The 24,482-nt window shown below is 50.5% G+C and overlaps 1 protein-coding gene across 1 annotated transcript in view; it reads right to left on the bottom strand.

Moving 5' to 3' along the window:
• Positions 1–24,482, bottom strand: part of Ramp1 (receptor activity modifying protein 1) — a 48,054-nt gene that overhangs the window by 9,715 nt on the left and 13,857 nt on the right. The window contains exon 2 of the mRNA XM_057762529.1: positions 20,652–20,790. Within this exon, the coding sequence (XP_057618512.1) occupies positions 20,652–20,790 (139 nt within the window). The remainder of the gene's footprint in view (positions 1–20,651; positions 20,791–24,482) is intronic.

Here is a 24,482-nt window from a genome sequence, read left to right on the forward strand (position 1 = left end):
CCTTGGATCCAATATTAAAAACTAAAATGTTGCTGGGCTTGGTGGTGCAAGCTTTTAGTCCCAGCACTAGGGAGGTAGAGGCAGGCGGATCTCTGTGAGTGCAAGACCAGCCTAGTCTACAGAGCTAGTTCCAGGACAGGACAGCTAGGGCTATGACACAAAGAAACCCCGTCTCAAAAACCAAAAACCAACCAACCAAACAATAAACCCACAAAAAATACAAACAAAAACCTAAAACGCTACCAAGAAAAGGTTAATTGTAAAGAATGCAGTTTCTAGAAATGAAAGGTACCAAGTAGTTTGAGGGTCATCCAAGTTTGAGGGTCACCCAAGAGTTAAAACATTCACTACAGGCAGTTATGGAAATACAACAATATTTCATGCATGTAAAAGTTAATGAAGTCAGCTCCAAAATGAACTCTGAGAAAAAGTGTAGTTGCAAATTATTATTGTGATATGAATACAAAATTAAACACAAAGCCAGGAGTAGTGACACTGACCACCCCTGTCTACCCTTGTAACCTAGTACTCAGAAGGCTGAGGCAGAAGGGTCACAGGGAATTGGAGGCCAGCCTTGGCTACCTAGTGAGTTCATATATGGAGACCTTGTACCAAAGGAAATTATCAAATGAGTATTCAAAAATTTTAAAAAGGGCCTGTGAGATGGCTCAGCGGGGGAAAGTCCCTGGCAGATCTCTGTGAGTTCGAGGCCAGTGTGTGCTGCAGAACAAGTTCCAGGATAGTCAGGGCTGTTATACAGAGAAACCCTGTCTTGAAAACCAGAGAAAGAAAGAAAGAAAGAAAGAAAGAAAGAAAGAAAGAAAGAAAGAAAGAAAACAAAAATACGTTAATGACCGTTTAAATCTAACTTACTGATGCATTAAAAACAATAACATGGATAAGAAAATTTAAAAGCTGATTCTTTAAAATAGCTACAATAGCTGGGCATGGTGTCTCACGCCTTTGGTCCCAGCACTGGGGAGACAGGAACAGGTAAATCTCTGAGTTCGAGAGCAGTCTAGTTTACACAGCAAGTTCCCAGACAGCTGGGGTTACACAGAGAAACTGTCTAGAAAAACAAAACAAAACAGAAAGCTACAACCAAACAAGCATGATTCTGAAGGGTCCCATCTAAGGGGGAAAAGAACAGAAAACATTGACTATAAAACCAGCAAGTCAACTAGAGAAAGTACCAGATTAATATAGAAATAATGTACAGTGTGCTGGGCATGGTGGAACACACCTTTAATCCCAGTGTTCCAGGCAGAGGACAAGTGGATTTCTGTAAGTTTGAAGTCTGTCTGGTCTGCATTATAAAACCTCATCTCAAAAAATAGACAAATAAAAAGACAAGAAAGGAAGGAGGAAAGAAAGAAAGAAAGAACGAACAAAGGGGTGCAGAAGGCCCCTTCCAAGTGCCCATACGCTCCATCTAGCTGTGCAGAACATACAGAACATAACATCCAGCATTACATCTGCATCATAAAATCATTTCAACATGTCAAGGGGGATAAATAACATTTGATGCTAAGAAGCTTTTGATAAAACTCATTTCTTCTTATTACTCTGAGACAGAGTCTTGTTATGTAGTCCAGGCTGGCTTCAAACTCATGGTCTTCCTACCTGGCTGTGCACGCCACCCTAGCCAGCATTTATTCCCGAGACCTCCTCTCTCCATGAAGAGGTCCTTTCCCTCAGGCAGCACCTGCTTCCTCGTGGGGTCGGGAACCATCTCATCGGTCAGGAAGAAGCTGATCCTTCTGAAGCTCTTAGGCCCAGGTACCTTCTGGATGGTGGTTTCTGCCTTTGGTGACAGAGCGTCTACCCAAGATTCCAAAAATAGCCATAGGGACTTTCTGCGGTGGGCAGAGGCTGCTTCTCCAATTGCCGAAAGTTCTGATGTCCTCAGTGCAGCACGGTCAGGAATGGAGTGAACAGCCAGGGCTACGGGAGCAGTTAGTCTGCACAGCTCTCCACTCCAGCCCAGGAGAGCACTGGTGGTGTTCAGACAAGCCAGGGAGCTGCCCAGGGCTGTAGGAGGCAGCAGACAACAGAGCCCCTTTTCCCTAGATACTGGGCAGACTCATGAGGAAGTCTCACTAATTGTTGGATTAAAGCACTTCAACACTTTCCTAGGCTAGGGAAAGGTGTGCTGGGCTGGTGGGATCTGCACTAACTGTGCATCGTTCTGAGATTCTCATCGAGCAACTGATCAATCCACTGGGATGTGCAGTGGGAGCAGGCAGGAGACGGACACTCTACAAGCGATCCCTCCCTGTGTTGGGCTACCTAGAGGAGCGCTGACTATCAAGAGGTTCCTGTGCTTTTTTGCCAGCCCGAGTGTTCCACTAACCGTGTGACTGGCCAATGAATCCTTTAAGGTGACGTTGTCCAGAGCCGTATAAAAGAGACTCCTGCTATTGAAGCAAAGCCGTTTTCCAGGCAGTCCAAGGGATTCGCCTGCTTGGGCACTGTACAAGACATGGCAGCTTGGGCGAGGTTCCAAGACCCTGGGACCAGTGATGAGCAAACAGCACTAGACAAGCGTAGAACGTCTACAGTCGGAAGTCGCTTGCGTCACACATGCGCACGCGGCACTCGCTGACCCCTGTTGGGCCCCTCTTCTTTTGAGAAATCAAGAAACGCGACAAAGCGCGAACGAAGAAACTCTGGGAGGGTCCTAGTGGCAAGAGGAGGACTCCCTGCTGGGTCATGGGTGCCCCCACACAAGCCCTTGAGAGCAGTGATGAGAATGGTGTCTGTGCCCACCAGAGGGCACCATTCTGGCCTTCAAGTCTGGGCAGAGGGGCCCAGGATAAGTCTGGAATTTCTGTGTGAGCACCTGGTCTGCAGAGGTGAGTCGCCAACTCACCAACCTGTGAGAAATGGGGCTCACTTGAGAGGGGGTTCAGTTTCTTATACCCTTGTGGCCACTTGTTCACACATCGGATTCCTGACATGGTTAAGGCTTGCCTTTCAGAGGGCAGAGAACCATGGTACCTGCTATCACAGCGAGCTCACTCCTCACCCAGCCTTGGGACTATAGGTATATGTGTTCCTGCTATAAACCAGGGTACTCGCTGAGAAGACCTATAGAGAGATCACAGAGGGCCAGTGCAGAACCCTCTTCTACCCGTGCGGCTGCTTCCTCTGTCCCCCGAGAAGCCTCTTCTGTTCTGGCACCTTGTCCCCCTCTCCTTCTTCCCCCACCATTCCCACTCTTAAGGCTCCAGGTCAGGAAGGAGTCTGGGTGGCTCTACCCAGGCTCGGCGGAAGAGAAAGTTTCTAAATCCATCACTGGCCCCACGTGCAGCTGGCTCGGGCACAGATGCAGGCCACAGCTGCCAAGCCTGCTCCCCTTGGAGAGGCCCCACCAGGAGGGTGGGCACAATGTCACCTCTGAGAACAGGCCTGGTCAGGAACCAGATCTCGGGGCTGTGTGATGAAGCAGCGTTAAAATTCAGCCAGCGTCCAAGGCAAAGTCGCAGACTTCTTTGCCAGCGACTGGCAGCAGGGTCTGGACAGGGGGCTATTCTATCCCAGCGAGTCCAATCCTGGGGGCTGAGGACACTGGGCACAGCAACTGACTACTGGATTCCTGTGACTGGGCACATATGCCTTTTCTGTGGCCCGGGTGCAATCTCCCACAGTGAGTGCTCCTGGGGCCCCCCTCGTGGGGACCCTCTGTCTACATAAGCGAAGATGACTTTGAGTCCAGCTGAGTGGGGGTAGGGAGCAGGGTCTGTACTCAGGCGGGGTGAGACCCAACAGCTCCCACACTCTTGGAGACATGCATGTGTCCAAGCCTGGGATTAGGCGTGACAGCCGGGATGCTATATTTGGATGCTGCCATCCAGGGCTGTTGTCCTTACGAAGCACGCAATGGTGGCTGGGAGGAGGGGGCAGGCTCCTCCAGTCTACCCTCTATCCCTGCTTCCAGGCAGCCATCCAAAGCTTGGCTCTTCTCATTCCTTTCTTCCCAAGAAAGCCAACGTCTTCCTGCAGCCAGTGGATATCTGCAGGGCTTCCTGAATGTGTCACTGGACTGTTCTGCCTGCTGTACCCCATGCACAGGACAACCCATCCCACAGGCCACCAATTCTCTGTCCCCTGAGCCAATTCTGCACCTCCTGTCCTAACCCAACCTCTTTGAGGGATTAGAGAAATCCTGAGTCGGGGAAGGGGGGGAGGCTCTGGAAGGACATTCTACTGCAGTGCCCACTCTCAATGTGATGTTGAGATAGCAAGTTACTATTCACAAAGCCTTGGTGTTTGCAGCTTTAAATGGGTTCAGAGGCCACTGGTTGTCAGTGACCTGTATTGACAATCTCCACTGAGGGTTCCTGCTTCCTGGGTATCCCTCCCCCATGTCTCTGGTTTTATGCTACTTGTGATGCAGTCTTTCACCTCTTGCTAACTCACTGAGTTCCTGAGGCATGCCAGCAGGTGAGACCATTTGTCCCAGGATTCGGTATAGAGCCTGGTACTACACCAGCTGCCACAGATGTGAGAAGCTTCTATTGTCAGGTGTGTAAGATACCAGATTGGTTCAAAGAACATAAAGAAGGGACTTGCTTGGGCTCTGCTCCAAGGACATAAACTGGGGAGCTGGGCTATCCCAGTGGGACAGGACGTGCAGCAAGAGTTGTCAGGGCCTAAGGTGACAGCTGAGATACTGAGGCAGAAACCTACGGGTGCTCACTGTCCCTGCAGTGACTAGTTGGATAGAGGGACTGTCCTTGACTCCGGTTGAGATCTGGGGACATAAGACAGGGAGGGAGTTGTCTCAGAGAGAAACAGGAAGGGACTGGAGGTTAAAGCCCCTAGAAGAAGGGGCATTAGCTGTGGTTTCTCTGTGTCCTCTCACTTCCTGTCTTGACCTTGATCCAGACAGGAGGCTGGGTCAGCTAGGTGGGGTGGGCTGGAAGTTGGTTACAAGTGATGGGCTCCATCCTCACCCACCGTTGAGTCATATTCCAAGGAAGTATATGGGTTCTTCGAAGCTTGAGGAGTAGAAGATATGGCTCTAGGGTGGCAAAGAAGGCCCTGTCCTGCTTAGTCCTTGGGGCCATCACCATTGGGTATGTGCCTGCCACATCCCCAGCAAGTAGCAGCTGAGCTGAGCCAATCCATCTCTAAAGCCCTCGCAGGTACCCAGACCCTCACCTTACTCATTAGAGGATACCCATGCCACACAGGGTCATGGCCACATGGCGCCTGACATCTCAGTTTCTGTAAATGTCTCCCTTCAGCCTTTGAACATGCCAGGCACAACGGGGGAGCTACTGTCCCCACTGAAAGAGAGAAGCTGCCAGCTTCAGGGGAAGTCTCCCTTACTCAAAACTATCCTGAAGGTAAGCTGGGGTCACAGGAGAGCTGCCATGCGCCAAGATCCACAGAGCCTCAGAGACACCTGGCTTGGGGGGCTTACTCCCACCCCTTGTTCCAACATGACAGCAATGGTCAAAATCAGGTCTCCTGAGGTTAACTGTCCTCAGGTCTGGGGAGTGGCAAAGGTCAGCTCATGGCACGATGGTGTCAACTGACAGTCATTGCAACATCCAACCAGGAAACGCTTGCTAAAAAGCGAAAGGCCAGAAATAAAACCAGATTATCTGGAAGACACAACCAGAGAGAGGATGCAGCAGGCAGGACAGGAGTGTAAGAAGTGACCAAGAGGTGGAAGAAAGCGCTGGGTTTGCAGAGGCCTAGGCTGACAGTGTGAGGAGCATGTCCATCCTTTAAGGACCACAGCTAGCAGCTGCCACACCTGCTGACGTCCCAATAGTCGAAGGAAGCCACCATCGTAAGGTTTCACAAACAGTTTAAGCTGAAAGTCGAACTTCCAGCCCACAAATCAGTCAGTCAGCCTGTCAATCAACCATAAATTGCTCTGCCTCCTCTGCAAAGGGAGACAATGGGACCTGGGGAGAGGAACCTAAGAGAACTTGCGAGCTGGTTACCCTGCCAGCTGTCACTCACACACAGAGGCGGCAGGAAACACCTTAGGCGATCTGAATTCTGTGAACGTCTTAAGCACATGGCTTATTTCTAGGAGCTACAACTGCCTGGATTTAAAAGATCTGTATGGGAGGGAACGATGGCATTATAGAAAGACTAAGACGTGGAAATTAACAACCCCGTTGCAAAGCGAACAAAAGCAGGAACAGAGCTTCTCATCTGGGTTGTCAGGACGAAATGCCAGCTTGAGGGTGTGACCGTCAAAAACAGACACCGTGAAAAAGATCAAACCGGAGGACACAGAAGAAGAGGCAGGTGTGAGAAGTGGGGAGCAAAGAGCGAGGTGGGAAAAGACAGAGATGGAAGGAGGTGGGGAGAGAGGGAGGGAGAGGGGGCGGTGGAAATGGGAGATTGCTGCTCTTTCAAGGAGAGGGATCCAACTTGTGTAGATTGACAAGTAAGAAAATAAACACAGGCATACATATGTAGGTTTCGCATGTCATGGCTGGTTGGGTGAACAATAGCTTGCCAATATTACAGTCTCACTCAAAAATAGAAAGCACATCATGTCTCAACAATAGGAGGGGGAAACACATAGAAAGAGGGAGAAAACCTCAGAAGACAAAAGCGGAGAACCCGAGAGAACAAAGAACACAAAACTCCACGTCAAGGCCTTGGGAAGGAGGTTCGTTGTCGTCCATGTGGGAATAAAATCGAGCAAGAAGCGCTGTGCAGGAGAGATCCTGCACACAGGAACAGAGAGGAAGACCAAAGAGAGAGTGGTCCACAAGCAGCTGAAACGTGGGGATTGTCAAGAGGAGACTGTCATCTACAGCTAAGGGACCCTGTGACATGGCGAGCTAAGAGACAGCCTTGACAGCAGCAGGTCACACTGTGGCATGCCCGGAACACAGCAGAACACACATGCAAATGCCTGATAGAAAAACAAAACAGAGAAAAATTTAAAAAGTATTAGAATTGAAGACACTAATATCCACTGTCCAGGACAGAAAAAGGAGCGGCTGAGCACAGGGATCAATACTCACATGTAGGGATATTTCATCTGTATCTTGATAAATAAAGCTTTCCTGAAGTTCAGAACGTAAAATAGCCCCACTGTTAAGCCTTACAGACAGGCAAGGGTGACACACACCTTTAAACCCAGTAGCCATACTAGTTTGGCATAGAAACCAGGCAGTGCTGGTGTACGCCTTTAATCCCAGCACTAGAGAGGAATATAAGACGGGAGGAGACAGCTCTCAGACACAGTCTCATTGTGAGATTCCTGGAGGCAGGATCGCCATTTCAGACTGAGGTAGAGGTAAGAGCCAGTGGCTGGCTGTTTTGCTTTTCTGACCTTCAGGTTGAACTCCATTTTCTATCTCTGAGTTTTTATTAACCGTGCCACACTCACACTTGTTCTGGGGATCAAGAGAAGAAAGCAGATTTCACAGTCGACTGTTTCTTGGGTTCACAGAGGATCTTCAGGTAGGAAGATCTTTCTACATCAGGAGATGAAATTAAGAACAGTGAGCGAGCCGGGTGTGGCTCAGAGGGAGAGCGCTTGCCCAGTGTGAGGCAGGCCATGGGGTCAATGGAGAGGATCAGACGGCAGAGTATAAAAACCTGAGCCTATGAGGATGAAGATACAATTGCTGGTGGTGGCACACGCCTTTAATCCCAGTGCTCTGGAGGCAGAGGCCAGCCTGGTCTACAGAACGGGTTCCAGGACAGCCAAGGCTGTTACACAGAGAAACCCTGTCTCAAAAAACCAAAACCAAACCAACAAACAGGCACGAAAACAAACACTTGCCCAAGGAAAGTCAGGATGACAATAACAAAACAAAGTCAGGAGACAGACAGACAAACCAGAAGACTTCATAGAGAAAATACGACAAGCCACCACCTACTAGCACCACAGGGAAAAGAATAAAGGCCAGGGCTATACTCTTTTTACATTCTCTCCAAATACCCCAACCCAGATCAACCAATCAAAACAAAAGAAGGAAAAAAAGAAAGAAAAACATTACGGTTTAAATGCCTTTACTAGTATTTAAAAGTAAGAAAATATAAACTGGGGCGGGGGCAGGAGAAGGGGACTAAATCTTAGGAAGAAAGCAAAAAAAAAACCCACCTCTTAAAATTATGTATGTGGTGGATACATGTAAGTATACATATGTGTACACATGTGTCTGCACAGTGTGGAGGCCACAGGTAGATGCCCGGTGTCTTCTTCCCCTGGGCTCCACCTTAATTTTTGAGACATGGTCTTTTATTGAACCTGAAGCTGGAGGTTTCAGCTAGAGCGGTGGACCAGTGAGCTCTGGTATCTGCCTGCCAGAGTGGTGGACCAGTGTGCCCTGGCATCCTCCTGCCAGAGTGGTGGACCAGTGAGCCCTGGCATCCTTCTGCTAGAGTGGTGGACTGGTGAGCCCTAGCATCCTCCTGTTGGAGTGGTGGACCAGTGAGCCCTAGCATCCTCCTACCTCAGACTCCTCGGATTCCTCCAGCACTGTGGTTACCGGTACACTTAGCCATATTCAGCTCTTACGTGGGTGCTGGAGATCAAATTCAAATCCTCATGTTCATGCAATAAATATTTTACCCACTGAGTCATCTCTCCAGCCACTTGGTTTTTTTAAGGGGTAAAGGGAACGATAAAAGTTAAAGTAACAAAAAGCCAAAAACCAAAAAATTCCTCACTATTTAATCACACCAATCTCTGAAGCACAGCTTGTCTCTTAGATTATCCCACTGGTATGAAGAAATGGTTTTCCTCATTTCTTAAATTAAATTAAAAAATATTTTTATGTGTATTGGTGGTTTGCCTGTATGTATGTATGTATGTATGTATGTGTACCATGTGCATGTCTGATGCCCATGGAGGTCAGAAGAAGGTACTGGGTCCCCTGAAAGTAGAGTTCTGATTGGTGATAAGCCGCTGTGTGGGTGCTGGGAACCAAGCTCAGGTCATCTAGATGAGCAGCCCCTGCTCTTAACTGCTGAGCTATCTTTCCAGCCCTATCCAGCCCCATCCTCATTTCCTTCTAATGGAGGAAGTGGTAACTAAACAGGAATAAAGAAGGAACTAGATAAAATAAAGACGGAGGCCTGAGACTGGAGGAGATTAAACATTCCCAGGACTGCCCTGCATCTTGGTAGGGTGGGTCTGGAGCAGCTGGACTGAGCAAACACCAATGAAACAGAAACGCCAAAACAAGAAACAGCCAAGAAGCAGAGGACGGAATGGGAGACTTGACGGACTGGTGATAGACTCATGCTCGCACCAAGTTCTTCCCCACCAATAACTGCCATGTCAGCTGGGTCTGTTCCCTCAGGCAAATGTGCTCTTGATCCTGGAGAAGAAAGCCAGGAGCTGCCAATGAAGCACACGCTGGCATACCACTTCAAGAGGGGACAGGACCGAAGGGCAGGAAAGATGGCTCAGTGGGAAAGGTGTTTAAGTCTCCAAAGACCCTTAAGGGAAAAGGGATCTTCAAAATATACCCAGGGAAGGCTACTGTGTATTAGCACACACAACCTCCCACAGAGGGTTGATAACGTCCCTTCTCGTGTCTCCCTGAGAAAGGCCCACGAGCTGAGCAATGAACGACGGTAGATGTGGGGAGATTCTGAATTCTGGCCTGAGGATGGCTGGGGTGAAGGAGCATGTGGAAGGGACACTGGCTGCCACCTCCACCCACCCAGCTCTTCCCGACAGCACACAAGATGCAGCATCAGTAGCGTGTCTTCATCTCGCCCGCATGGGAGCCTCAGAAGGCAGCCAGTGAGGAGGCTCAGTGAAGCCCAGTGTCACACCTGGCTGTTTGAGCCTGCACAGCCTGGATGGCTCTGGAGGTTCTGGGTGAGGGCCAGGAAACAATGTGTCCACAGGGAAATGCTAGCAAGTTACATCACTGGAGACATCCCACCTGCTTGCCTTCCACAGGGTGGAAGCTAGTGAGTGCTGTCCAGAGTCGCAACTTTTTACCTTTGAACACAGAGACTGACTGCACCCTACAGCAGAAGTTTTAATCCAAGGCTTGGTGCTACAGCCCGCACTAACAGCCACCACGCTGTGGAGGTATCCACTTTCTGGGCCACTCACTTAGCCCTGTCTCCCACAAGGAAGATGCCCAGAGATTGAGACAAAGGGGAGCCCAAGATTGATGCCAAGGTCATTGGGCATAAAGGAATAGCTGTCAGCAGCCCCTCTCTGGGAGCTGAGGAAAGAAATGGGGCTCCCCTCCCTGTCTTCCCAGCCCAACAGGCTGACTCCACAGACTCTCGGGGGATATCCGCTGGAACTCACTTGGGGCAGGCATACAGTGTTCAGTGAGGTGATCTCAATCAAAAGGCTGCTGCAGCCCATGAGGGCTTTCTGTCCCTCTCAAAATAAAGATAATTCCTTCAGCATAGAGCAATGGGAAAGGGGCAGCTGCCGGCAGGGTGAAAATGGTAGGCTGCGAGCCATAACGACTGAACTCGGCTTGGACTGTGGTCTCTGGCAGCGCCTCCTCTATACCCACTGTCAGCCGCAGGGTTGATCTGGCACATAGTGCTGATGGTATCCTCTGCTTCCTCGGCTGCCTCCTTTGTGAACCTAGACCTGGATGCAGAAAGCCCCTGGCTGTGCCTTCCTCTTTCCCCCGGGAAGCTCCACCCCTAAAGTATAGTTATGCTGTCTAGACCTGGATCTGGACCACATGTACAGGTGGGCAGGGTACCATGAAACACATCAGTAGCTATTTCATCTTTGAGGCAGGTAAGGTTTGTTTCGCGACCTTTACTCTGCCAAAGGGAAACATAGAGCCTGGTGAGACAGTATGGTAGTGGGTAGGGAGTAGCCTTGGTCTACAAAGTGACTGCTTTAGATCCCATGACACATGACCTCCCAGGGTACCCATTCATTGGTCCTGCTAAGCCAGGAAGCCCTTCTAAAGCACCCCAGTTTCCCATCATCACACATGAGGTCGTCAGCCCCATAACTACCAGGCTCAGCCCAAATGTGACCTCAGTACTCACAGGCACATGGCAAGTTCTAGAGTGAAGGCCTCTGTGGGTACATCTCCATAGTAACGGAGATTGTCCCGGGGTGGCAGGGTGGGAGGGATGCAAGCCAGTGGGTAGCTTCCTGTGCCAACCTTCTGGCAACATGGCTGCCCTGTGGCGCACATGGAGGAAATTGAATCCTACTACCCTGTGTAACACAAGTAAGAGCATGAGCCTGGAGAAGCTCACTGACTGCTGCTCAGTTGCCTTTTCGGAGGTCTAAGAGAAGCTTCGCGCTCCGTTCCTGCTGAAATTCAAAACATAGGCAACTCCTCCGGACTGCTGGGAGCTGAGAGAGTTTCCTGCCTCAACGCTTGCCCTGAACACACAAAGGAGGCTGTGTGCTCCAGCATAGCAGGATAGGCAGCAGGCCCAAGCAGGGAACACGGGTTGTCGTACCCTGCCTAAATCAATGATCTAAAACGGTGATCTGGATATGCTGTCTCTTACTCAGAGCATAGCATCCTGGGTAGCCACACATGGCAGGTCTCTGACATTTGTCCTTCTGTTAATCCATAGCATGGCCAACCTTATTCCTGGGGACCCAGACAGTCCTACCCGTAACTCCAAAGGTTGTAGGCCAGCTGGAAGGTCTTCATGACTCAGATGGGGGTCAGTGAGCCAGTGAGCCAGAGTCGTACCCCTGGGGACAGCCTTGGATTCTCAGCTTCACAGACTCTGACAGGCCCTTGTTGAACCGGGCCCCTGGAATCAGGACAGACAGGGCCTACAATTACAAACACTGTTGGCTTCTGTAGAGAGCAGGCACCTTGCCTGCCAAGAAGGTAGCCATGCTCTGGGGAGCCGTTGAGTTCTGGTGAGCGGGCCATGGCAGGTGGTGGCCCTGTCTAGATTGCTATCTGTCTCTAGCATCTTTTCTCACCTAAGGCGGTGTCTCACAGCCTGAAGCTGTTCAGGAAGGAAAGAGCAGTGGTACTTCCCCTCTTAACCAACTGTGCTGGTTGACTCTTTTGGCAGTCCGACACAAACTAGGTCATCTGGGAAGACAAAAAGCCACAACGGACGAAATGCTTCCTTCAGACTGGCCTGTAGGCGAGCCTGTGGGGGAATTTTCTAGATGAATGATTGATGCAGGGCCCAGCCCACGGTGGATGGTGTCAACCTGGCTAGGTGGTCCTGGGAGGGATGAGAAAGCCACAGAGAACAAGCTACTCCTCCATGGTCCCTGCTTCAGTTCCTGCATCCAGGTTCGCGCCTTGCTTGAGCTGCCGCCCTGGCTTCCCTGGATGATGGACTATAAGCTCTAAGCTGAAATAAACCCTTTCCTCTCTGAGCTGCTTTGGGCCATGCTCTTTATTATGGCAATAGAAAGAAAAGCAGAGCATCAGCTTGGTATTTCTCATGAGGTAAGAAACAGCGGATTTCTTTGAAAAACTGAAGACAGAAGTACTATACAGTCCAGCAATTCTATTTCTGGTTTGTCTAGAAATGTTGAATAGTCATCTGAGCTAATGTTTCACACAGCAGCTGAGGAACAGAGAGACCCGAAGCTTCCGCCATCGGATGATTGAGTAAATATAACATAATACAAACATATGACTGGAGACCATTCAGCCACTAGGAAGAACCAAGTGCCGCCATTTTTGACAGAGTTGGAACTGGATCCTTAAGTGAGGTAAACCAGGCACAGAAAGACACACGTGCTCTCAGTCACACATAGGATCTCACAAGACAGATGAGAGTGGGGGGCTCATGATCAAATGGTGGGCACACAGGGCAGGGAGGAATGGGCAAAGATTGGGGTTAAGTAACAAGGAAGGCTAGGAGCAAGGAATGTTGACCTGTGGTTGTGCAGTAGGGCGCTTAGAGGGAGCAGTAACCATAGTAACTGTTTAAGGAGAGGGAGGAAGGAACCCAGTACCCAATGGTGGTGGCACTCGTTTAATCCCAGCACTCAGGAGGAGGCAGAGACAGGTGGATCTATGAGTTCAAGACCAGCCTGGTCTACAGAGAGAGTTTCAGGAAAGCCAGGGCTACACAGAGAAACCTTGTCCTGGGAGAGAGAGAGAGAGAGAGAGAGAGAGAGAGAGAGAGAGAGAGAAAACAAACGCTTGAGACAGATGTTTAATCCGACTTACGCATTACACAAAGGGCATGCATATCAAATGCCACACAGTGCCCACCTGGCATATACGATCTCTACGTTGTTATGTACCAGTTTAAAAAATAGGTTAGGGTTGACAAGATAACTCAGTGGATAAAGGTACCAAGTTCAGTTGCTAGGACTCACATGGTGGAAGGAGGGGACCAACTTCAGCAAGTTGTCCTCTGACCTCCACAAAAGGGCCATGGCTTAGATGCGTGCGTGAGTGCACGTGAGCACGCACACACACACACACACACAGACACACACAATGATAAATAAAAATTTAAAATAGGTTATAAAGCAACAAAGCACCTACTTTCTAGCTGGATCTGGCACATTCCAGACCCTTCTGTTGTTTTGACTCCTCTCATGCTCAACACCTGCAGCAGCGTCTCTGGTAGCGAGTTTCCCATGACACTTTTTTCCATGTTCTTTTTACCTTCTCCAGTTGGATTAGATTCCCAGTCAATATGCTAGATGACATTATGTTTCCATTAGAAGACCGTGGCTGTGGTTTAATGAGATAACATGGTAATGAGAGCTCTCAGCCCAGCACACAGTGAGGTCTGGCGCTGAGTTCATGGGCTTGCAGGTACCTGCTGGGTGCTGCTGACCCTGAGATGCCCTGTGCTACTGCCAAGGACTCAGGGTGATCCTGAACCTCTCTCCCAACAGGCATCCTGACAGATCCACCCAGAAAGTAACAGATGAAAAGCAGGGCTGTGGGGTGGGGGTGGGGGTGTGTCATAGTCAAAGTGTAGGGTTGCTGTTGAGCCCTGGGCTGATGTGAGTAGCTAGGCACGCAGGTAACTTTAATGGTTACATACCTTGCCAGGTATGCATTCCCAGCACTCAGGACAGAGCTGAGAGGATTGCCACAGGTTCAAGACCAGCCAGGTCAATGTAGCATGGTTCATATCAGCCTAGACTACAGAGTGAGACTGTCTCAAAAAAAAAAAAAACCAAGCCCCAAATTGTTGCATACCTTGACCATGGAATATCAAATCAGGTCACAGGCTGAGATGAGCCACTCCAGGAAGCCTTCTGCTGGTCAGAAACTATCCTGAATGCTCTTGACTGCTCTGTGCTGTTACTTGGCAATTTCTGTCTCTGTGACACACAGAGTTGTGTCCCCCTCTTGAGTGCACATGTATTCATGTAAGTGTGTGTGTGTTATGTGTGCATATGCATGTGTGGTTCGGGATGGAGCCTTCTAGGGCCTTCCAGACACAGGCACATGCCCCACCACTGAGCCACACCCCTAGGCCACAGAGTTCTTTAAAAATAATTAATGGCTCCCTCCCTCCAGGCACGGGTCCTCCTTTCAGCCTGATTTGTCAAGGACTGCAGACTATCAGGCAGACTCAGAGATCTGGCTGGTCTGAAATGACACCGACACTCCCACCATAGTTTCTGTGTCATATAGGACACATCTCTAAAGCCACCAGCTGAAAAACAGATTTTGCAATAAATGAAACAACCTGGGCAAAGATAGGATTTGATTCCCACTTCACATCTATACACAGGGATAAACTCCAGCCTGTCACAGATGTAGCTGCAGCCAGCAGAACTGTGTAAGTTCAAGGAAAAGCCAGCATAAGGAAGGGCTTTCTAGCCTTGTCTCGAACTGAGTCTTGAGGACGAGTAACAAACCTGCCTGAGTTAGAAAATGCATGTTGTTGCCGGGTGGTGGTGGTGCCTTCCTTTAATCCCAGCACTCAGGAGGCAGAGGCAGGGTCTCTGTGAGCTCGAGGCCGGCTTGGTCACAAAGAGAGTTCCAGGATGGCCAGGGCTGTTACACAGAGAAACCCTGTCTTGAACACCCCCCTCCAAAAAAATGTATGCCACCAAAAAAAAGTACATCAAAAGATGACTGACAACTGGAAGAGGTCAGGAAGACATGCTGGATTCTTCTTAGTATTCATAGATCTTAGAACGCACTGGAAACACAATTTTTTAAAAAGAGCTGGGCAAACAAGTTGCAGAAAGAACGACCTTTGAAACATGAACGATATTCAGATTCATCGTAACCAGAGATGTCACTTCTCAGACAGTGACAGTTTAAGGAGGGCAGCACAATCTGCTGGAAAAGCCTTGGGGACACAGGTGCCCCAGCACAGCAAATGGGGGTGCAGTCCTCAGGACATCCACCACCTTCCTACCCTGTGAGCCCCGGTATCAGCCCAACAGTGAGGGGGTGGGAAGGCCCAGACAGCCTCTGCGAGGGAGCGCTGTTTGAGTGAAGAGCTGACCCCCACAGGGCGCAGCTGAGAAACTGCATGTGGAATACTAGGCAGTTATGAAGACAGAGAAGCTCTTCGTGCCCTGCCAGGAAGGAAGTTCCAGAACATACTGCTAAGTAAACACATGGTCTGAACAGCAAGGGGAGCCGTTACATGCTGTCCCCTGTGTAAGAATGAAGATAGAAGAAAAATACACGCATCTGCCCATTTGTGCAAAAGGAACACAGGAAGGAAACAGGAAGGGGCAATGGGACATTCACCATAGGAAGTGGGTGGGTATAGAGAATGAGGAAAGGGCGGAGGGCAGGAGGAAGCTCTCAGATCACCCAGTGTGTCCACATGGCCAAGCCTAGGACCCAGTTAGCAAAACCAACCACCAGTCTTGGTGCTATCAAGGGAATTTGGGGAGCATGTTTAGCGCCTGAGGTTCAGGGAGTAATCCTGGTGATGTGGTTGTCCTTAACCTGGTCCATGGGAAGAAATTCAACTCTGAGGCTGAGTCCATATAGCGGTAAGCCCTATTGTAGACATTCTCACTCAGCCTGCTACCTGCCCATGGGTTCTTCAATTCTTTCATGTGCATGTGTGCATTGTGTGCGTGCATGCATGTGTGTGTATGTGTTTGTGTGTGTATGTCACATATGTGTGGGTATCAAAGGAGGCCAGGAAAAGGGTGTCAGACCTCCTGAAGCTGGGATTACAGGCAGTTGTAAGCTACCCAATGTGGATGTTGTGAACCTGATTTGGGCCCTCTAGAAGAGCAACAAGTGCTCTTAACTACTGAGCCATCTCTCCAGACTTCCAATTCTTTTTTAAATTATTATTATTAATTTTTTGGTGTCTGTGTACACATGAAACCAGAGGCCTGAGCAGACAGCTGTCTTCCTCTATTTCTCTCCCACTCGTTTCTTCGAGACAAGATCTTTCATTGAGCCTGGGTTTATTACTGTTTCTTTCACCAACTAAGCCAGCAGCCAGGAAGCCCCAGCAATCCTCCTGTCTCTGTTCCCTCCAGTGCTGGGGTTACAAGTGTGTGTAGTTATGTTTCTTTTTCAGTGAGGTCCTAGAGATCCAAAATCAAGTCCTTATAATTGCACACCAAGGGCTCCTACCCACTGGGCCATCTCCCCAGCCCCATAAGCCAGCTCTTAAAGTCCCTACAAAGAGGAGCTAGCCATGTTTTCTTCTAATTCTGTGCAGTTAAACTAGTTCCATCTAATCCTGTGTCTGCATGTGTACACACATGTATGCACATGCACAATATGGGGTTAGATATGTGTGGACTCTGATTTGCATATCTGGGTTCCTAAACTTCAAAGCCTGACAGGAGAAATGAGGGGTCCTTGAACAAATGGCTGAAATGGCTGAATCCTAGTCTGGACCTTAAAAGATAAACCTGGGAAAGCAAGGAAGTGCTCAGACAAGGACCAGTGACAAAGAGCAAAAGTCAGTCTGAAAGTCGTACAAGGCAAGAGCCTGCACCAACTTAAGGAACCCTGGATTAATCCTGTCCGCCTGGGTATTCCTGAATGACCTCTCCACATTATAGATAGCGGACTCAGTGTCTTCAGTTCCCCCCTGAAATTTAACTCCCCTTACTATGGAATAAAACAGACTCACAGGTACCCAGAGATGAGGCAGGGGCATGCCTGGGGCCATCACTGTAGAGCACAGACCTGGAGCTTGCAGGCCTGAGATGTGCTGTTGGGCTGCTGTGCCGTGGACTCTCCCAGTGGCACAATCCCTACCTCTGACCATGGCCACTTTTCCTTGGCTTGGTGCTACTCATTCCTAGTTTTCACATTTATAGCCCGCGGCCCCTTCTTCTTCAGAGCATCCTTGTGCTACCCTGTCCATGTCTCTGTCATCTCTGCCAGGATTCCCCGTGCAGGTAGTCTGCACTATGAGCAATCACTGATCTATGTGGGGTAGGGAGTGAGTGTTTTTCCTCAGGGTCCTCCTGTGTCTTCCCTGGATTGTAATTAATGCAGCTTTCATTTAAATACAAACTGCTCAGCTGAGGCAGGAAGCCAATTAGCCCCAAGAACAGGCTGTTTCGATTTTAACGACCTGTCCCTTCTCCTTCTCCAACTCCTGATTCATTCCTCGGTTTAGAAGAGGAGGCCAGATGTCTCCAAGCAGCCCAGAAGGGCATAGTAATAAGACGATGGATAAAGACCCTGACTGCCCCTCCCCCCACCCTGCGGTGCTTGCCTTGGAGCCTCTGAACACCTGTGTCTGTAAGGCTGCAAGTCCTGAGTTAAAGGGCTCGAGTTTATATAGCCCATTTGAGCTGGGGACAACTCCCCATCCTGGGCTCAGACAGAGGGGATGGAGGACTGGTGCACAACTCAAACCTTAGTTTTGCGCCATGATTGTAGACATCTGGAAACAGAGTCTTTTTTTTTTTTTTTTTTTTTTTTTGGTTTTTCGAGACAGGGTTTCTCTGTGGTTTTGGAGCCTGTCCTGGAACTAGCTCTTGTAGACCAGGCTGGTCTCGAACTCCCAGAGATCCGCCTGCCTCTGCCTCCCGAGTGCTGGGATTAAAGGCGTGCGCCACCATCGCCCGGCTGGAAACAGAGTCTTAACTGAGGCATGGTCCAGATCAGGTTGGCCTGTGGGGGAGAATTCTCTGCATTGCTAATGATGTAAGAAGACCCAGCCCACTGTGGGTGGCATCAATCCCTAGGCAGGAGATCCCAAATTGTATAAGAGTGGGGAAATGGAGCTGAGCACAAGCAAGCTAGCAAGTGAGCGTGCATGCATTCGTTTCTGTCTGCTCTGACTGTGGATGTGACTAGGATGTGAAGTTCCTGCTTCAACTTCCTACACGGATCGCTGTAACCTGGAACTGTAAGCTGAATAAGCCCCTTCCTCCCCTACATTGCTTTTCATCTGATTATTTTTGTCACAGAGACAACATAGAACTAATTTTTCCGTTCTCGATTCCAAGGTAAAGACTGTCTTTAGCAAGTGTGCGAGAACCATAGACTCTGCTGGGGAGAACCATAGACTCACAGGGAAGAAGACAAAGGCTCTGTCCAAACAGAGGGGGCAAGAGCACTGTCCTCAGTAGGAGGAAAGGAGCCTCTGCAGGGCAGGGAGGGCCCCAGGGGTGAGATAAGTCTGAACCCAGGGTCACAAGGGAAAGTCGGTCCCACCTCATGAACCTGTGCTCCACACCCCACGCTCTCCAGCCTCCCTCTACCAGGGAGACTCTGGAGCTCAGCTCACACGAGGGCCTGTCTGGCCTCCACAGAAGCCCAGTCGAGGCCTGTGCCTCTGGAGACATCTCCAACTTTCTCTTTGTGAATGACACTGGCTCCCCTTTTGCTCTGAGGAGATTGTCCCAAGGGAAACTTCCTGTCCCCTTCCTCTTCCCCTCCATGACCACCCCCCGGGAGTTCCTCTCTTTTCTCCCGGGCACCGAAGAGAGTTGCCTGTTATCACAGAACACCGAGACTACACACCTACTATGTATTGTCCCGGTGATGGAGGAAAACCCTGTTCTGTGGAATGGCCTCAGGCAGCCTCAGCATCCATTCCGATACCAGGCTGCCTGTCACAGCTGGGTCACAGTCCATTCATCATGAATCTCTTCCTTGCGCCGCCAGAGAAACGTCTAGACAGATCTCTGATTTCACTAGCTTGTAGTTGACTAGGCTGCATGGTTTAGCGGCCCTAGAGCTGGGTTTCTGTGAGCTCAGCTGCAGACAACCGCTCTGCCGTGTGGTGGTAACTACTGCCTAGATAGCTTCCCAGGGACCTGAGGGGCTTCTGCGGATAACCCAGACTTCCCATGACTTATAGAAGTGAAGGGTCTGGGTCTGGGGAGGAGGCTGGTGTCTCTGCCTTCATACACGTCTTTCTCCTTTGCTGCCTCAAGCTCTGGGTCACATTCCGCTTAGCTCTATACGTGGTTGGTATGTGGATCGTTTGAAAAGCGTTTTGTTCAGGCTGTAGTATAGAATGAACTTGACCTAGATTTGCCAGGATGCTGATTTTCCTTTTGAGGCTAAAGACACCTACCAGCTTCTCTGACCAGAAACTAGAAAGAAGGAAGAGGAAGAGGTGGAGGAGGAGGAAGAGGAGGAGGAGGAAGAGGAGGAGGAGGCGGCTGTGGTGATGGCAGCAGCAGCAGCAGTAGCAGCAGCAGCAGCACCTGAGTTTCTAGAAGAGTGTTGTCAATTCCCAGAAAAGACATGAGTACCCCCTCCCTGCCTCTTTGTTGACATTCCCACCCTGACTCCCTGCACTGCGGAAGCTGACCCTTTTCTTCTGTTTTGTGGCCATGAGTCAAAGGCTCTCTTCATCTCTGGTATTTGTCTCTTGAACACTTATTGTCTGAGGGCGGAGCTTTAGACCTGGGTTCTGTAAAACTCTAATTCCAGATGGAGCTGGTAGAACACACACACACACACACCCCACACACACACACACACCTACACTTACCTGCTTACCCACTGGAGTCCCAGGATGTTCCCAACCATACACAATAAAGTAGAAACAAAGCCTAGAAAACGCATTGTGGACATTCCAAGCTTTGATCCTTTTTCTTTTTTTCTTTTTTTTTTTTGGTTTTTCGAGACAGGGTTTCTCTGTGACTTTGGAGCCTGTCCTGGAACTAGCTCTTGTAGACCAGGCTGGTCTCGAACTCACAGAGATCCGCCTGCCTCTGCCTCCCGAGTGCTGGGATTAAAGGCGTGCATCACCATCGCCCGGCTGATCCTTGTTCTTGCTGATGGAAAGGCCCTGCCAGGGAGAACCTCTACGCCTGCTTTGGGGTGCTTGGGATGTGAGAGCCGGGGAGCAAACACAGTAGTTGGAAGAAGGGCCTTTGGGATGAAAAGTTGGGTCTGACAGGGCAAAGGTTCTGAACCCAGAACAAAGAGGGCTGGACAGAGAGATAGTAAGGACAACTCTGGCATGACAACAGGATGAAGGAGCTATCAGGGAGACCCCTGGAGGCCTGGCTTCTGTCACAAGACAGTCACTCGGGGTTCTAGCATTGAGTGAGGCTCAACTGCCCCAGGTTCCTGCACCTGGTTGCTATGGTTATCTAATCTGAACCCTCCATCTCCTGCCCTCCTGGTACCCACGGCTACCTGGACAGCAATGGAGGACCCAGCCCTGCCACCTTCAAGCTCACGTCCACCCGCCAATGACTGGTACTCCCTTTGCCCTTGATCCGGTCCATTTAGATGCTGGGTTTCCCCCAGACCAGTGTCCTGATGCTCTACTATAAAGGAGAGGGCCTCCCAGCCTCCTCCTATCCCGACAGGACTCACTCTATGGTCTTTTCCCAGTCACACCACAGAGACTTCCCAATGGCGTCCATGTTCTTCTGGAAGTGGTTGAAGCATACGCTGTGGATGACGGTGCCATAGTCAGGATTTCGGCAGGCAGTGACCATGAAGACATGGTGAGCTGCAAAAGAACATGGAGGGGCTGTTACCTACTGGGTCTCCTTCCTGGTAAGCAGCCTCTGCCATGCATCCCTCCCATGGTGAGCCCATCCTAGGGACCACGAGCATCAGAAACCTGTGCCGTGTGACCAGGACAGAGCACCCGTCCTGGATTCATTTTGGTGTGATAAAATACTCCAACAAAAGCAACGCAGGGAGGAAGGACCTTAGCACAGATGTGTTGGGAGCTGCAGATCCCTGGCCCCTTGACTTGACCCTTGGCCTGCTGGAGTGAACTGAGCAAAACAACTTGTTTACCTATGCCTGCAGCTGCTCTGAGCACAAGACCCAGATGGCAGGGCAGTGGGTTATGGTGAGGCCTGCAGTTGAAAGATCCCGAGAGCTGGAGCATGGCCATCAGTTAAGGAGCCCTATATAAGGTTCCCCTGAGCACAATAAAGTTGGCATTCTCGTATCAAGGATAACCCGTGTCCTCGTGTCTCTGTCTGTCTATGTGTGTGTTTTTAAGTCTCCAGCTTGGTTCCTGGCTGACATTCTGTGGAGTGGATACTGTGCTTTACACAGATGGTCACATCACATCCACAGGCAAGAACAGACAGAAGTGAACACATGCATGTTCACTAGCTGGTCCTCTGCTCAGTTCCTCTGCTCTTACGCAGTCCAGGACCCTTTGCTTAGGGAATGGTGATGCCCATGGTAGGATGAGTCATCACGCATCAACTAACTTAAGGCAACTACCCACAGACATGCCCACATATCAACCCAATGTAGAAGAGAAAGAGACTCTCTTCACAGGTAATTTTGTCATGTCAGGTTGATAACGCAAACTACCACCGTGCCCAAGGCTCCTAATGGACTCTTTGCTTGGTCACTCTGTGGATTTGTGAAGGCTCCACCTACCGACAGTGGGACCCATGACACCCTTGGATGCACTTTCTGCTACTGTGATGACCTCCATTTTCTCCATGCTTACCCTAGGTCTTGGCACCAGGCATTGGCCTCACGCTGTTTCATCCCCTAGCATGTTTCTCCTAACACCTGCATAGCCATGGAAACCCAGGCAGCAGGCACAGCTTGCAGGGACTAAACCCAAACCTGCCAAACTCCAAATCCAATGATGGTTGACCTCAGTCAGGTAGTGCCCCAAACATGAGGGGAGGAATCATTGCTGCCCCAGGAGGGACCGCAGAAGAGGGTCCTGGCACCACACTACCCCAGTCCCTGGGCACACTCCTTGTGCTTGGGTGTTTGCCAATCATAAACCAAGCTGTCAAACTGCAATATGAACAACGCCTTCCCTCTTTAGTCTGATGAAAATATAAGATCAAAAATGACTCCCCAAGCTCCAATTGCACAAACTCAAAGGCGACCTCCTTCCTCAGAGCTCAATACCGACCATGGTGGATGTGGGCTCAGGGAGAGGGTATCGTCCCTTGGCTGCTACCCTCACATCTGCCAGGTCTCTTTGGATGGAAAGCCCATTCTCAGCCTCTTTGAGAGGAAGCTGGGAGTGCAGTCCTTAAAACCTTTGATCAGAGTCTGACTGCTATCCTGCTAGCCTTCTCTTTCCCAGACCAGGTTGGTCATCTTCTCCAATAGGGACCAGCTCCATTCACCAGTCTGGACATTTCCTATCCCTGGAAGGGACTCAGAGGGAGTCAGGACTGCGTAGGGTCCTGTAGGATCCTCGTTGGTCCTCACCAGAGAGATGTGGGATGAGGGAAAGCCTCATCTCATTAGTAACCCATCTCAGGAGAACATCAAGTTGTTCCTCACTGCCCTGGGAACCAAGAAGGCCACTGCAGCAATGGGTGACCCAAGAACTGAGCCCATGAGTGGGCAGCTGGAGGTCCCAGACTTGGGAACATGGCCTGGAGAGGGTGGAGACCCAGGACCTGTAGGATCCAGAGAGCACAGAGGGGCCAGTGCTGGACTTTTCTGAGCTGTTGGGTGCCCCACATTCTTGTACGCTTCCATGCTGAAGAGTGGTATTACTGTGCCCATTTACTGACGGGAAAACCAAGGCCTCCCATCAGATGTGAGACGACATTTCAGCAGTGCAGAGACGGAGCAGACCAGAGCTGAATGTGGCCGGCTCCCACAGACCAAGGTGTGGCCCTGGTGCTGCCTGGCTTGAGATGAGATCCTAGGGGAGCTTGAAGTACAGTCAAAGAGTAAGGCTTGCCCTTTGAGTTTATCATGAGGGGAAGGTAAGGAAGAGGGGGGCAGAGGACAAAGGGACTGGAGGGTGCCGTCTACAGGGCTGCAGGGAGGGGGACATTCCATTACAGGGTGGGCAGATGGAAAGGTGAGTTCCATGGATACAAATCTGACCTCTGCCAGCCCAGACCTGGACTCGGTGACCCTGGACATGGCAGATGCATGGGTCAGCTCACAGAGGGTCAAGGGTTTCAAGTTGGGAGGGAACAGGAAGAGAAAGAGTCCTGGCCACGGGCAACAGAGCCAACAGCTCCCTCACAAAGAGGGACTGACCCCAGGCAACATGAGATATTCATGGGGGTGGGAGGAGTTGCGGAGCCCAGCCACACAGCAGAAACTGGAGCGCCCCCTAGAAAGCAATCCCTGCATTCACTTGCTTGTCCCACCATGGTCTAGGAAAAAGGGCTGGCACAGGACTACCTGAACCTAGGATTCCCAGCATGGTTAGGGTCAATGCTTCTGAAACATGGGCAGGGTGGCACAGAGCAGGGCAGAAGAGCACACGGTAAATTCCCTGGGAAGTGAGCTGGGCATAGGAGCCCTCCACGTGTGGCGACAAGAGCTCCTGGACCACGTCTCTTGACAGTGTGGTCAAAGCAATGAAGAGGAAGCCCTATGTTCAATTAAAAATAAAAACCCAAGTAACACATAATAGCCCTCTCTGCAGCAGCATGTGGTGCCATGTGAGGCCTGGTGGTGGAGATCTGCAGGCCTGGGCTTTCTCTCACTGCAGGAGGACCCACCACCAGACTCGTGCCTGCTGGCCTGAGGCTCCCTGTAGGCATCACCAGTCAAAAGGTCTAGGGCAGGTAGGGCAGGGGACCCTGGGAGGTCAGCTGCTCAGAAAGAGAACCTAGAGGTTGTGCCTGGACAGTGGGCTTAGCACAGAGATGGGCACAGCTCCGAACTGGGGACTGGTGAGGAAGGAGGCTAGGTCCTGAGACACACCAGAATCCCGAGAACAAAGGGAGATGCTGGAGACTTTTAGGAAAAGCCCTGGTGTGGTCGTGGGTGGAGACCTGCCTAAGGGAAAGACTGACAGATGGAGATGGCTCCTGGGAGGCACTCCAGAGAAGACTGAACATAATCCTTCAACAGGCGACCTTCACTAGTGAGGAGCCATGGGAGGGGCTGCCAGAAGAGCTCTGGCCCCCACCCAGAGCCTTGGGGAAGCTCAGAAGGTAGCAAGACCCCACCCCCACTCCCCAGCAAGTCTCCGCACCCACGTAAGCTCATGCAGCAGCAGCCACGTGGGTAACGTGAGTGCAGCTGGGGACCTCTGAACCCGCTGTGCACACTCGATAGTTATGACAGCATCAGGGGAGGCTGGGGAAGGGGTAACTTGCTACTCCTGTCTCGCCAGGATCTCCTGTGGTAGACCTGAAGTACCAGGTACACAGCAAGCTCCTGAGGCTGGATGAGAACCGCAGCCTCATGTGAGGGTCAAGGATTCTCTCTCCATTTGTCCCCGAT

This window comes from Chionomys nivalis, chromosome 2 (genome assembly GCF_950005125.1).
Source record: "Chionomys nivalis chromosome 2, mChiNiv1.1, whole genome shotgun sequence".
Taxonomy (NCBI): Eukaryota; Metazoa; Chordata; class Mammalia; order Rodentia; family Cricetidae; genus Chionomys; species Chionomys nivalis.